The following is a 13,201-nucleotide window of genomic DNA, read 5'->3' as shown; positions in this document are numbered from 1 at the left end:
GTTTATATCTATTCCATATTTTCAACAGAGGACGTCTTATAAAATGATTATTAAAGTCTACATTTACTTTTACTTTGTCATACCATAGATATCCATGCCATCCCCACTTCAGGTTATGGCCCTCCAAATCCAATAGTCTTTTATTCCTCAATAAAATCCATTCCTTTATCCAGACTAAACAGCAGGCAGCAAAATAAAGTCTCAGATTTGGTAATCCCAGTCCTCCTCTTTCTTTGGCGTCTTGTAGTAATTTAAATTTAACTCTTGGTTTTTTTCCTTGCCATACAAATTTAGAAATATCTTTTTGCCATTGTTTAAAAGGTAAATCAGAGGATATTACAGGTATTGTTTGAAACAAAAACATCATTCTCGGTAATACATTCATTTTTATCACAGATATTCTACCCATTAATGACAATTGTAGTTTATCCCATCTTAGCAGATCTTTCTTAATCTCTGTCCATATTTTTTCATAATTATTATGAAACAACTTTGAATTTTTATTTGTCATAATGATACCTAAATATTTCAACTTTTTCTCTATTGTAAAATCTGTCTTGTCCATTAACTCTTTCTGTTCCCTTAAAGTTAAATTTTTCACCAACATCTTTGTTTTTTGATTGTTGATCTTAAATCCTGCTAACGGTCCAAATTCTTTTAATTTGTCCATCAATACATTAATTCCTTCCAAAGGGTTTTCTAATACAATTATCAAATCATCAGCAAATGCTCTCAGTTTATATTCTTCTTTTTTTATCTTTAATCAGAGTCAATACTTCCTGATTACTCGTCTTCTTTGAACATTTTTGAGAAATTGCATAAATCCTAAACACGTTAAACTGTTATGATGACCCTCAGTTTGGTTAATTTTGCCCCCACACTTTAAAAAGTCCCCATTATGTCATAGATTCCAGCACATTACATCTAGGCAGTTAAATCTCAAAAGCTAAATGATCAAGTGATAGCTCATTTGTACTAATAATTGGATCAACTTAACCAGTCATACATAAAACTAAAAAACTGCTTCTATTCTGGCCAAGCTTTATACAATTCCCCCCCCTTCACCTTAACTAAGCTCATGTAAAAGGTTAATCCACCCTCATTCAAGAAACAAGGTTCCATTATCACTGCATTTTTTATTAAGGTAAGATGCTCTCCCACTGAGCTCAAAATGCCATTTTCACTTGGGTATATAAATATTGGATGATATTCTGCTGGGCAAAATGTCATTTTAATGTTTCTGCACATGATTTACAAGACAACTATGGGAAAAGATTTCGTATTCTATTATGACAGCTATACTAGTGGGAAGCAATGTCTCCCTGTGTTGTTTGTTGTCTTTGAACTATTAAACCTCATACACAAAGCCTAACCTTTATGTTATTGTTATTACCATTAAAAATTACTGCCACAGATACAACACAGAAATGTGCCCTCTATCTTTGCCTGATGTTCACCAGCATCTCTGGGTTGCTCTACGCAAGTGTGTCCTACATTGATAATGCACATGTGTGTGTCATCTGTTATACACGTGGCAAAATAGGCATGAGTGTTGTCATGCATGAGAGTTTATATGTGTGGTATGCACAAATTTCCTACATGAAAGATATAGGAACTTAACTCTGTGCATAATTATTTGGCTGAAATTTGATTATCCAAGCTACTTGCTCAGTTTACGTACATTTTACTAGACATTTTACTTCATGATGGCATTACTTAACATTAAAGGTTATGGCAAGTTTGACAAAGTGTCCAGAAGGATTCAGCTGATAATTAAGTTGCTATTTTATTGTTTAAATTGCCATTTCACATTGTTTAATCATGGTATCATTAATCATTATTGCCCCACCCACTTCTGCTGTTCCAGATGTGGGGAACCTTTGGTCCTTGAGAAGTTGCTGAACTACAAATCTCATCAGTCCAAACAAGCATGGCCACTGGCCAGGAAGGATGGGAGTTATAGTTCAGTAAAATCTGGACGGCCAAATGTTCCTCAATGCCTGCACTATTACTCTCTCCCAGAAAGGGAAAAGGAAAGAGAGAGAAATAGGAGAGTACACACACATACACACACTCTTTTGGGAACAATTTGGAAAAGATAATACAATTCCATTAATTTTCTTCTACAGGGTGTTGACCCTTACAAACGTCAGTTTCCAAAACTGCAAGTAGAAAGGCCCTCTAGAAACAGGCTGTTCTGTAGCAATGCATTCTACATATTAGCACCTACCACTTCTCCCAGGTTGTAAATCTAAACTTATTGGCCTATTCTGTTTGTTCACACAGTAAACTGTTGTTCTTGTCTTGCAGCCTTCCTTCTAAAGGCATTCTAACTGCAGAAGCTAACATTAGGAAACTCCCCCAGAGCCCTGTTGTTATGTAAATTCACTTTTAATGTTTAAAACAACAGAATAATACTTCTCATATGCTGCATTTGGGATATTAAGCAATACATTGATAAGGGGCCAGAAATAAAATGTTGGCCTTTAAAAAACAAGCCTAATGGGTCTGTATCAGGCATAGTGACTCATAGTTTGAAGCGGTAGTTTATACTTATAAAATAAATGACCATTTGTTTCTAAGAAAGTTCAACTACAATTTACATGGCTTGCCAGAAAGCTAGAAGAAAGCATTCCATCATGTGCCCTTTAGAATTTCCTTTGCTGGTGTTAATTTCCCCATTTCATTTAAATGATAATTAATTTCAATGGCTACTCCTGGCTATGGAATTTTGAGTAGCAACTGAAAATGAAGAACAGCATTCTAGAAGCTGACTCTGCTTGACTTCCGCTTGGATCCAAAGATCCTACTGGCGTGAGTAGAAGGTGCTTTTGCTTCTGTGAGATGTGTCACTGATCCCCCCACATTTAGTTCCTTACACTCCTAACGGCTGCTCTAGAGGATCAGCCAATCCTCTGGAGCCAGATTTCATGGGATGTAATGGACTGGAAGTATGGAGGGTGGAGAAAGAAACTAATGACCCCTGTAACACAAGTGGCTTCCACTCATATGGTGGGATCTTTGGATCAAACTCTACTTTTCATGAATCCCACATTAATCAGCAAGATGCTGAATATTCATCTAAAACTACTAAGAAACTTCCAAAAAAAATTTCAACCTAGTTTAATTAAAGTTCATCTACATATATTTGGACTTGTTTTTTACATTCTTTTTCTTCTCAATTTTTCATAGAACTAACACCCATCTCAACATTGGCTTATTATTACACCAGTACCATGCATGGTACTTTGCAAAGGATAAGCAGGCAGGTTTCTGACCCAACAAGCTTATAATGTAAAATGCGACACAAATGAAACAACATAGCAAGGGGTGAGTAGTGGAGGGACAGGTAAACGTGAGGAAAAATGCAATTGTTCCAAGTTACTAGAGGGTATGGGAACTAGGGGGTTGTGCCAAAGGGTTCACAGAAAAGGTGGGTTTTGAGTAAAGATTTGAATGACGTAAGAGACTCTTGGCATTGCACAAGAGTACTTGGAGGCAGTTCCAAGCATATGGGACAACTTGGGAAAAAGGGCTTTCACATATATATCACGCCACAGTGGAGGCTGCTCCATTAGGGCAAATGGGGAAGTGCCCCACCAACCTCAGTCTGCACTCCACCAGCCCCCACCTGCCTGCCTGCTTTCTCATATGCAGTCCAAAGGGTGGTACTGGGTGTAAGCTTCCTTCTCTCAGTGTTTCCCTTGTAGAACCCAGTAGGGAGGAAAATGTGGACAAAACTAGAATTTCTTGGCACTGGCTATTATGGCTGCAGTTGCACTTGTCATTGGGCTCTGGCTCCACCTACTGTTGGCCTCTGCCTTGTGCCCTATTAGTTTCAATGTACACCAGCCACCACTGCACACACACAGACACTCCAACTGAGAATAGCACTTCATGCATACGAAGTAGGCACTAGTCCTCAGAAGCATATGTCACAATAAAGCTGTTTGTCTTTAAGGCTACCTCATAGGAACGTGGCAACACTACTATCTTCAGCAAGACTAGTGTAAGAGATATTAAGGTGAATAATATTGGGGTTGGGGGGGATGGCATGAAGAGAAGACACAGAATACAGCAGCCCTACTGAAGCTAAGAAGGTCTGCATCTAATCAATGCTTGGAGAGGAGACTGCTTAGGATATTCATGTACACTGCCTTGAGCTCCCTAGAGGACAGACAGGAAGACAAATAAAGCTTTTTTATTTAAAAACAGAGAAATAAAGAGAGAAGCAAAACAGTTAAATATGCATGCTCAGATCTTTAGCTTCCAAGCCAAATTCTAAAAATAACTTTTTTTGTTTCTTACAATATAGCATCCAGCACAAATACATAGGCTTTGGCCTTTCATATACACAAACTGTTGTTTGGAAATCTTAGAGATAGATTAAGACTGTGTATATTTGTATTTGAATAATGAGAGGAATAGGCAGAGTTCAGATATGTAGCTCAGCTAAACAAAATGGACAGATTTGTAATTTATGGCAAATAGTAATTGTAATGTGCCATCCTTATCATCATGTGCTGTAAATCAAGATTTCAGTGTTCAGATTGTAAAATACAACAGAAGTATATTTCCCTTTTACAGTACAACAGAAGGAGAATAAGAGATGGCGGGAGAACCAGCAACTGCAGAATTAGGGTCTGTGGTCCACAGTTATCATTGGAGACAGAAATATCATATTCTGTGGGGAGGGGAGAGTGCCATCTGATTGTGAGAAGTTTTGTGTGCTGTACTAAAGGCTTTTTGTGTGTGTGACATTTAGTTACTAAATTTTAGTATAAGCTATAGTTATGAAAAGGCATTTTTACTCATTTTACTCAGAAATAATACACATGTGAACATAGTTCATGTAGTTTTTCAGAAAATGGTATACACAACAAAGCCAATGGGAAATTAAAGGCTAAAAAGTAATATTAGTGGCAAACTATTGCAAATCAAATGCTGTCATGCACCAAGTGCTTGAAAATGTTCGTATTCCCAAATTATCACTGTTTTATATAGACTAGAAGGATTAGCACAGGTGGCACACTCCAAGACAACAACTACAGCCGCTCTGGGCTCCTGCTGGGAGGAAGGGTGGGATATAAATCAAATAATAAATAAATAAATAAATAAATTAAAGTGTCTCTTCCTCAGAGGCACCTTTTGCTTCACTAAGGGAAGCATGGACCAAGGCTCACTGCTCTGAAAGTGACCATAGAAATACCATGGGCTGCTCAGTGCAGAATTTCATCTCAATCCAATGATTTCTTGCATCTGTATCATCTCCAATGGTTATACCAAGCTCCAGCATTCCCAGGGGATTTCCATTCATTTCTGTCAGAGTCCACCTTACCAAGACTCATCGAAAGAGGAACAGGACTCTGCAGAGATGTCCAGCCCCACCAAGGACCCTGAGTAGCCCTGTCACAGCTGAGCAGCCCAACTTACTCAGCCCCCAATAATTTCCCTGCCCCCTTTCCGATAGCCCCTCATACCACAACTGAGCCCCTGCCTCAATCACAGACCATCCCTCTTCACAGTGAACTCCCCAAGGGCAGAGGTAAAGTCAGGCCCAGCAAGAAGTCCAGAGCTGGTGGAGAAGTGCTTGCCGGGCAGCCGGGCCTTCACTATGGGGGTGGTACTTGAAAGGAAGGAGAATACAGAGAAGGACCAGCTGTTCACTGGGAACCAACAGGTGAGCAGGAAGGGAAAGGAGGTGACACGAGAGAATATAAACCTCCCAGTATCTCTTGGGCCTTCACTAGGAGAACAGCTCCCTATTGGGCTCCCACAGGAAACTCCAGCTCATCCCAGCTCCAGCTGTAGTTCACCCTGCTTCCAGGTATGGGGAACTGATGAAACACAGTTTCACTGAAAATAGCTCCTCACATGTAACCTTTTTGTGCATTGAGTTGCCTTCTACATTGAGGTGAATTCTGAAAAGGGCTGGCCCAAGACATTTTGGTGTCTGAGGTAAAGGATAAGAACATGTCCCTCCCCTTTGTTCCACATAAAGAAGCTGACTGGACTGGCAGTTGGACCTTATTTCAAAACTGGTGATGGAACAATGTCTCCCTCAGCACCAAAAAACAGTAAGGTAACTTAGGGAATACGGAGCAGGCTATATGGCACGTTACCCTCCAATAGAGGGGAACAACAGCGGAAATTGGGAGGAACAGTCCAGGGGGGGCTGCAGCCACTTCTCCCACCACCACTTCCCCAAGAATGTCCCACCTGAGGCAGCCGCCTCACTCTGGCTAACAGTAGGATTTGAAAGCCTCCCAACTCTGAGCCTGTGCATGCATATTTTACACACACACATCACACCTACCTTTGGCTCTTGTTTGAGTCTTTTATATAACCTACCTTAAATTAAAACAGACCCATTGCCACATGAACAGTCTACAAAACAGCAAAGAAGTTTTACAGAAATTAAAATTCAGCAGCTTGAAATTTGTAAAGGTGCTGCTTCTTCAAAGACTGTTCCTGATTGTCACCAACAAATAATTCACACTCAGTATGGCATGTAATTTCAAGGTGTAATTAGCAGAAAGAGAATATTCCTTTTTGCTAAGAAAATATCTGAAAGATAGTAAATTGGAGCAAGGAAATGAGATAGGTGCTACTTAGGCACATCTGCCTTATTTCTTTCATTTCAGATTAAAAAGTGTTCCTATAACTTGTAAAATAATTAATGTTCTCAAGTTTTCACAGTCAGGATCTGATCAATGTTGTGCATTGTAGTGACAAACAAAGAAGAAATAACTGATAATCTTTTACATTAATTAAGTAGATAAACAGAATAATAATCATGTAGGAAAATTCCATACCATTTACCATTCCAAGACTGAAGATGGCATTCACCAATGTGCTCCCTTTCCGGAAGTGATCTGTCATATGTTCCAGCCAATTGGCTTCTAAGCTGCAAATGCTCTGCCCATTGCTGGCGATTCTCACAGGGATTGTTACAGTGTAGTACTGGCTGGATCTCTGCAAGGTATTTGGCTTGTTGAAGACAGCAAAGATCTCAGTTTCTTTAAAAAAAAACCATACAAATTGCTGAAATAGCAATAATGATAAAAGCTGCAAATACAGTGCATTCTCTCTCTAGGGTACAGTCTGCGAACATAACTAAGTAACACATTAATAAGTAGTATTAACTGAGTTTTCCCCATGTATAATTAAAACATTACTGGGCCATTAAGAGGAACTGTTTTTCCACCTTGCTACAAAATGACCCTTATTATTAAGAGACAAATTAATAATTTTAACCACAACACTTTCTTGCCAGCTGAATTTGCATGACCAAATAAAGTAGGAAACAAATTTGCAGGGCATCAGTAGGACATAGAGCTGACAAAATTAGGGAAACCCAGTTGAGGATGAAAACCATAACTATGTACGTGTGCAAAATATATGCACAAATAAACAATAAGATTAATGATTGTGGTGTAGCACCTTGATACACCTTCAGTACCTTCTTGCTGCTACAGGCTAATGTAGCCACTCTTCTAGAAGAATAAATGAAATTCCACATGGTTGCACACCTCTCACATAATCTCCCACCATCAGAGGTTTCTTGCAATTAAGGGCCTTTCTGTTGTGAGAATACTGAACCTCCTGTTCTGTGATGATTTCATGATACCTCTAGACACACAAACAAAGCTAATGAGATTTTAGGCAGCATTAATAGAACCATGGTTTCCAAGTCATGGGAAGCAATAGTTCCACTATATTCACACTACTCAGACCTCAGCTCTGGGCACCACACTTAAAGGATATAGACAAACTGAAATGTGTTCAGAGGCTAATAAGGAAGGTGGTCAGAGGTATGGAAAACAAGTCCTTTGAGGATAGGTGAAAAGAACTGAGAATGTTCAGCTTTAAAAAGAGAAGTCTCAAAGGGGATGATAGGATTTGTCCAATCATTGCAGAGTTAGAAGCTGTTAAACTATCCCCTCCCCATCTCTGTGATCCTGAAGTTGATCAGGCCATGGCTGGTATTTACATAACAAAAACTAAAGTAATTAACCTCAGGTCTTGTTTGGCTCTGTTGCATATGATAGAGGCAAGCCACGGGAGGCATCATTGGCACTATTCATTTGAGGAAACAGAGAACTTTTCTCATCATAGTAGCCTTTTCTTGACTGTGGGCAAGCTATATTATTTTTCAGTGCTTCTCCGAAGAAATAGTTTGGTTCTCTTCAAGATGGCAGAGTTATTTGCTACAATAATGAGTTCCAGTTTCTCTTAGAAAACTTCAGAGTCTCCTTATACTGTTGAAATTATCAGTTGCCCAAAATCTGTAATGGTACAGCGATTATACCACTAGACACTCTTACAGTCTTCCATAGGTTGCTTATTTTAGACCGTTGATAGTTCTTAAGGTGTTGGACTACAACCTGGGAGACCAGGGTTCACATGCCCACACAGCCATGAAACTCACTGGGTGACCTTGGGCCAGTCACTGCTTCTCAGCCTCATGAAAACCCTATTCATAGGGTCGCCATAAGTCAGAATCGACTTGAAGGCAGTACATTTACATTTTATAGTTCCTTTATCTACAAGCAACTATATTTCAGTGCTTGCCATGTAAAAGGCTGTTTCTGGCTGCACTTTTTAAAGTATTTGTGTTTTTGAATCTATTCTATAAACAACATTGTCCTCTTCACTGGTCTTGCCTATTTGGTTAATCTGGGGCTTTGGCCAGTTTGCCTCATTCTTGTTCCCCCATCCCTGCTGTAAACTTTTGCTACATAAAGGAAAAGCAGCCTGTTTCTTTTTAGTTTTGTGTTTACTTTTCTTGTCTGTTTCTTAGTCTCTCTTTCACTTTGCCCACCAAGTTTCTCCTGAACAGCTAGCTTAGACATCTTTAGTTACTTCAGAAGCTTACTTATTGAACAAACTGAAACTATCTATTCCAATTTGATTGGACCCTTGCATTAAAAAAAGAAAGTAACACCTCCCTGCAAATAGCAGATTAGCACAACATCAGGGAGTTTCTAATGCAGCTCATGATTCTGGGTTTCTGTTTGCAGGGAGCTTTTAATGGAAAGGGACATCTGGAGATGTGATTTTGCCACACACCATCTGAAGGAGTTCACTCCATTTCTACCACTTCATAACTGAACAACAAAATCACAAAATCACAGTAGAAAACTTAAGAAACACTAAAAAAGAAGGCTCAGCGAATGTAGGATAACTCAGGAAATGGTAAGACTGAAAATCAAAAGTGCTAGAAAGTCATAAAGAGGAAAAATAGTTAGGTACAGAGGTGAAAGCACTAACCCCCCAATCTATCCACCCTTTTGTCTTCACAATCTAGTATCCCCACCACTACCACATTGCTGCTGCTTCTTCATTAATATTATTATTATCATCATCATCATTAAGCTCAGCGGGTGGGCTGAGGTCCACAAACTGCTGCTGAAATGTATTTATTTAATTAATTATTATTGCATTTATGTCCCACCTTTCCTCCAAGTTACTCAAAGTGGTGCACATGGTTCCCGCTGCCTTTCCATTTTATCCTTACACACACCCTGTGAGAGGAGTCAGGCTAAGAGACTGTGTCTGGCCCAAGGTCACCCAGTGGGCTTCATGGCTGGGTGGGGATTTGAACCTGGATCTTAGTCCAACAGTGTAACCCAGTGGTATTGGGAGACAGGACTGTACATCTTCAGATGGGGTGGGGGGAGATACCGATTTGACTGGACCTTTGCATTAAGAAAAGAAAGCAACACCTCCCTGTCTGCAGAGATTTTTGGAGATGTGATTTTGCTATGCACCATTTTTTCAATTAGCAGAGACTAAAATTACAATTAGCGGGGGGGGTCACAAAATGTTTTGAGCTTACAAAGGGGGTCTTGTACTCGTAAAGGTTGGGAACGCCTGTTCTAAAGTGCTATTTAACTATTGTTTCATTTTTGCTGTAAGCCATGGCTAATCGGCTATCCCTTTGATTGAAAGGATACCAGAGTTAGTTATAGTTAGTTATAGTCATAGTTATTTATTTATATTAAGCCCTTGGCAGCGGTCATCAGGAGATTTGGGGAGAGTTGTCAGCAGTATACTGACAATACCTGTCCTGGCTCGCTTGCACTGGCTACCCATTTGTTTCCGAGCTAGATTCAAGGTGCTGGTGTTGACCTATAAAGCCTTACACGGTGTGGGACCGCAATACCTTGTGGAACGCCTCTCCCGCTATGAACCTACCCGCTCACTTCGTTCAGTATCTAAGGCCCTCCTCCGGGTACCAACTCACCAGGCTGCCCGGAGGACTGTTACTAGAACTAGGACCTTTTCTGTGGTGGCCCCCGAATTATGGAACAGCTTACCGGAGGAAATACGCCTGGCGCCTACGGTTCTTTCTTTTAGGCGCCAGGTTAAGACCTGGCTGTACTCCCAGGCATTTTAATGTTCCATGTTTTATGTTTAATGTTTTAGTTTAATGTGTTCCTTTCTGTTACTGATTTTATTCTATATTGTATTTTAATCTCGTTTTGTACACCGCCCAGAGAGCTATTAGCTATGGGCAGTCTAGAAATGAAAATAAATAAATAAAATAAATAAAATCTATTTCTCTGTAACATCTGAATTGGGAGAATCCATGCAAGCTCTGGACTGCTACCTGGACTCAGGGGTGGGCTGGATGAGAGCCAATAAACTGGGCCTGAATCCTAGCAAGATGGCACTGTGGGTTAGTGGTTTCCGAGTTTGGATATTGGTCAGTTGCCTGCTTTGGATGGGGTTGTACTCCCTCTGAAAGAGCAGGTCCATAGTCTGGAGGTGCTCCTCAGTTAATCTTTGTTGCTAGAGGCCCAGGTGACTTCAGTGGCTAGGAGTGCCTTTTACCAGTTGTGGCTGGTAAGACAGCTGTGGCCATTTCTAGACTGGGATAGCTTGACCACTGTTGTCCATGCACTGCTAACCTCCAGGCTGTAATGCGCTCTATGTGGGGCTGCCCTTGAGGTTGAAGCTGCAGCTGGTGCAAAATGCGGAGGCGAGACTGCTCACCCCAACATGTCACCCCACTGCTGAAAGAATTGCACTGGCTACCTATTAGCTACCGGGTTAAGTTCAAGGTTCTGGTTTTGGTTTACAAAGCCCTATTTAGCTTGGGACCAGGATACCTGAAAGACTATCTTATTCCTTATATACCCAGTCGATCACTGCACTCTGCAGGTGAGAGCCTCCTGAAGATACCATCTTATCAGGAGGTCCATTCCTCACAACATAGGAAATGGACCTTTGGTGTAGTGGCACCTGCCCTTTGGAATTCCCTCCCCTTAAATATTAGACAGGCACCATTTCTGTTACCTTTTGGTGCCTATTGAAGACCTTCCTCTTTTAACAAGCCTTTTAAGTAGAGACCTTATCCCAGTCTGTGTCTGTGTTGAAATTGCTTTTTAATATGTTTTAAAACTTTTTTTAAAGATGTTTTTAAAGATGTTTTGTTTTAAAATATTTTAATGTCTGTTTTTATGATGTTTTAGAGTGTTTTAGTGATTTTTGTTTGCCGCCCTGGGCTCCTACTGAGAGGAAGGGCGGAATATAAATAAATAAATATAAATAATAAGAAACTATAAGATTCAGAAATAAGTGGCCTGAGCATGCACAGAGTGCACCTGCCTCACCAATGAGGCACCTCTGTTTGTATTTAATAAGGTAATTCCACAACGGGTATCCTTTGTATAAACAGTGTGTCTTATAATCATCATAGGAACAGTGTGCTAGATCAGACAAAGGCCCATCCAGTCCAGCACCCTGTTCTCAGAGTAGCCAACCAAACATGCAGAGCATTTTGTAAACCAAAAAATAGCCAGGAATGCAAAACCTCCATACTTCTATCAGATCTAAAAGGCACACATACATATTTATATCTGCAGTTCCAAACCAACAGTTGCTAGTACTTTTAGATTCTATAAGCTACCTTGTTAAACAATTCCTGTTTCACAATAATGCAAAAATGTTATCATAGTGTCTAGTGGGTTAAGGACAGATTTTGATGGATTTGTGGCATGGGTCTAGTGGGGGGGGGATTCTTGTTGCCAACAGTGATATCCCCCTCCCCTGTAGTGCTCAGGCAGCCTCTGTAGGTGGTGGGTGCTATTAGTGCATCCGGTGGGTGCACCTAGGCTTTTGGGCCTAGAATGTGCACAGTCTGGCCGAGTCCAGGGTGTTAAAATAGATAGCAGTTCTATCCAACAGGATGAACTACAGGGAGACTGCCATGGAGATCTGGAGGATGAGCTCCAGTGTAAAGGTCAGGTGGAAGAAGCCAGAGAAAACTCAGTGAATCTTGTAACAGTTCTCTTAATAAAGCAGGTTTCTGTCTTCTCTCAGCAAAGAAATCACTATTAAAACATGGCGTCAGAAGTGAATCTACTTTTCTGAAGGAAAGGAGGACTCAAGCACCACTGCTTGCAAAGGCAACAAGCTCACTGGTGGCAGAAGAAGATACTTTGGCAATGGCAGCTAGCATGATTCCAGTTCCAGGGCCCATGGACATGGCAGGTGATATTTTTAAAAACTGGATGTTTTTCAAAGCGCAGTGGGAGAATTATGAAAAAGTAACAGGATTGGATGGCAAAGAGAAAAAGATTAGGGTTGCAACACTGCTGTCAGTGATGGGAAAAGAATGTCATTTGCTCCAGCGGCAGCTTGATATTATAGCAGCAGACAGACAAGATCCTTGCAAATTGCTAGAAGGCTTCTAAGGCATTTTGAACCTACTAGAAATGTTACATATGAATGCTATCTCTTTAACAAATGTGCCCAAGAACCTGATGAAACTACAGATCAGTACGTTACTAAATTACGCAAACAGGCAGATTCATGTTTATATAGCACTTTGAAAGAAGAATTGATTAGAGACAGATTGGTTATAGGCATGCATTATATCAGCAAAAATAAACGTTCTAACATGCATATGCCATCATGCAAAAACAGTGCTGAGCCCAGAAGATTGCAGAGTGAGAGTTGTGGACACTGTGGTAAAATTCATGATCCTGGCAAATGCCCAGCATTTCGAACTATTTGCAGAAGCTGTGGTAAAAGAAATCATTATGCAAGAGTTTGCAAACAATCTAAACAGAAAAAAATCTGCACAGCATGTGAAACAGATAGGCAATGGTGATCTATGCAGTAAGTCAGACAGTGATATTTTCTACATGCATGACATCAAAACAGTGCATACTAAGACACAAAAGTGGTT

At 40.3% G+C, this 13,201-nt stretch overlaps 1 protein-coding gene across 4 annotated transcripts in view; it reads right to left on the bottom strand.

Annotated features, from left to right (window-relative positions):
- The window catches only part of RFTN1 (raftlin, lipid raft linker 1), a 172,486-nt gene that overhangs the window by 43,482 nt on the left and 115,803 nt on the right, over positions 1-13,201 (bottom strand). For all 4 annotated transcript variants that reach the window (XM_061586949.1, XM_061586953.1, XM_061586951.1 and 1 more), the window contains exon 6: positions 6,816-7,019. In XM_061586949.1, the coding sequence (XP_061442933.1) occupies positions 6,816-7,019 (204 nt within the window). The remainder of the gene's footprint in view (positions 1-6,815; positions 7,020-13,201) is intronic.

The sequence above is a fragment of the Rhineura floridana genome, chromosome 10 (assembly GCF_030035675.1).
Source record: "Rhineura floridana isolate rRhiFlo1 chromosome 10, rRhiFlo1.hap2, whole genome shotgun sequence".
Taxonomy (NCBI): Eukaryota; Metazoa; Chordata; class Lepidosauria; order Squamata; family Rhineuridae; genus Rhineura; species Rhineura floridana.
Note: the sequence above shows the minus strand (reverse complement) of the source record. Positions and strands in the feature narration are given on the sequence as shown.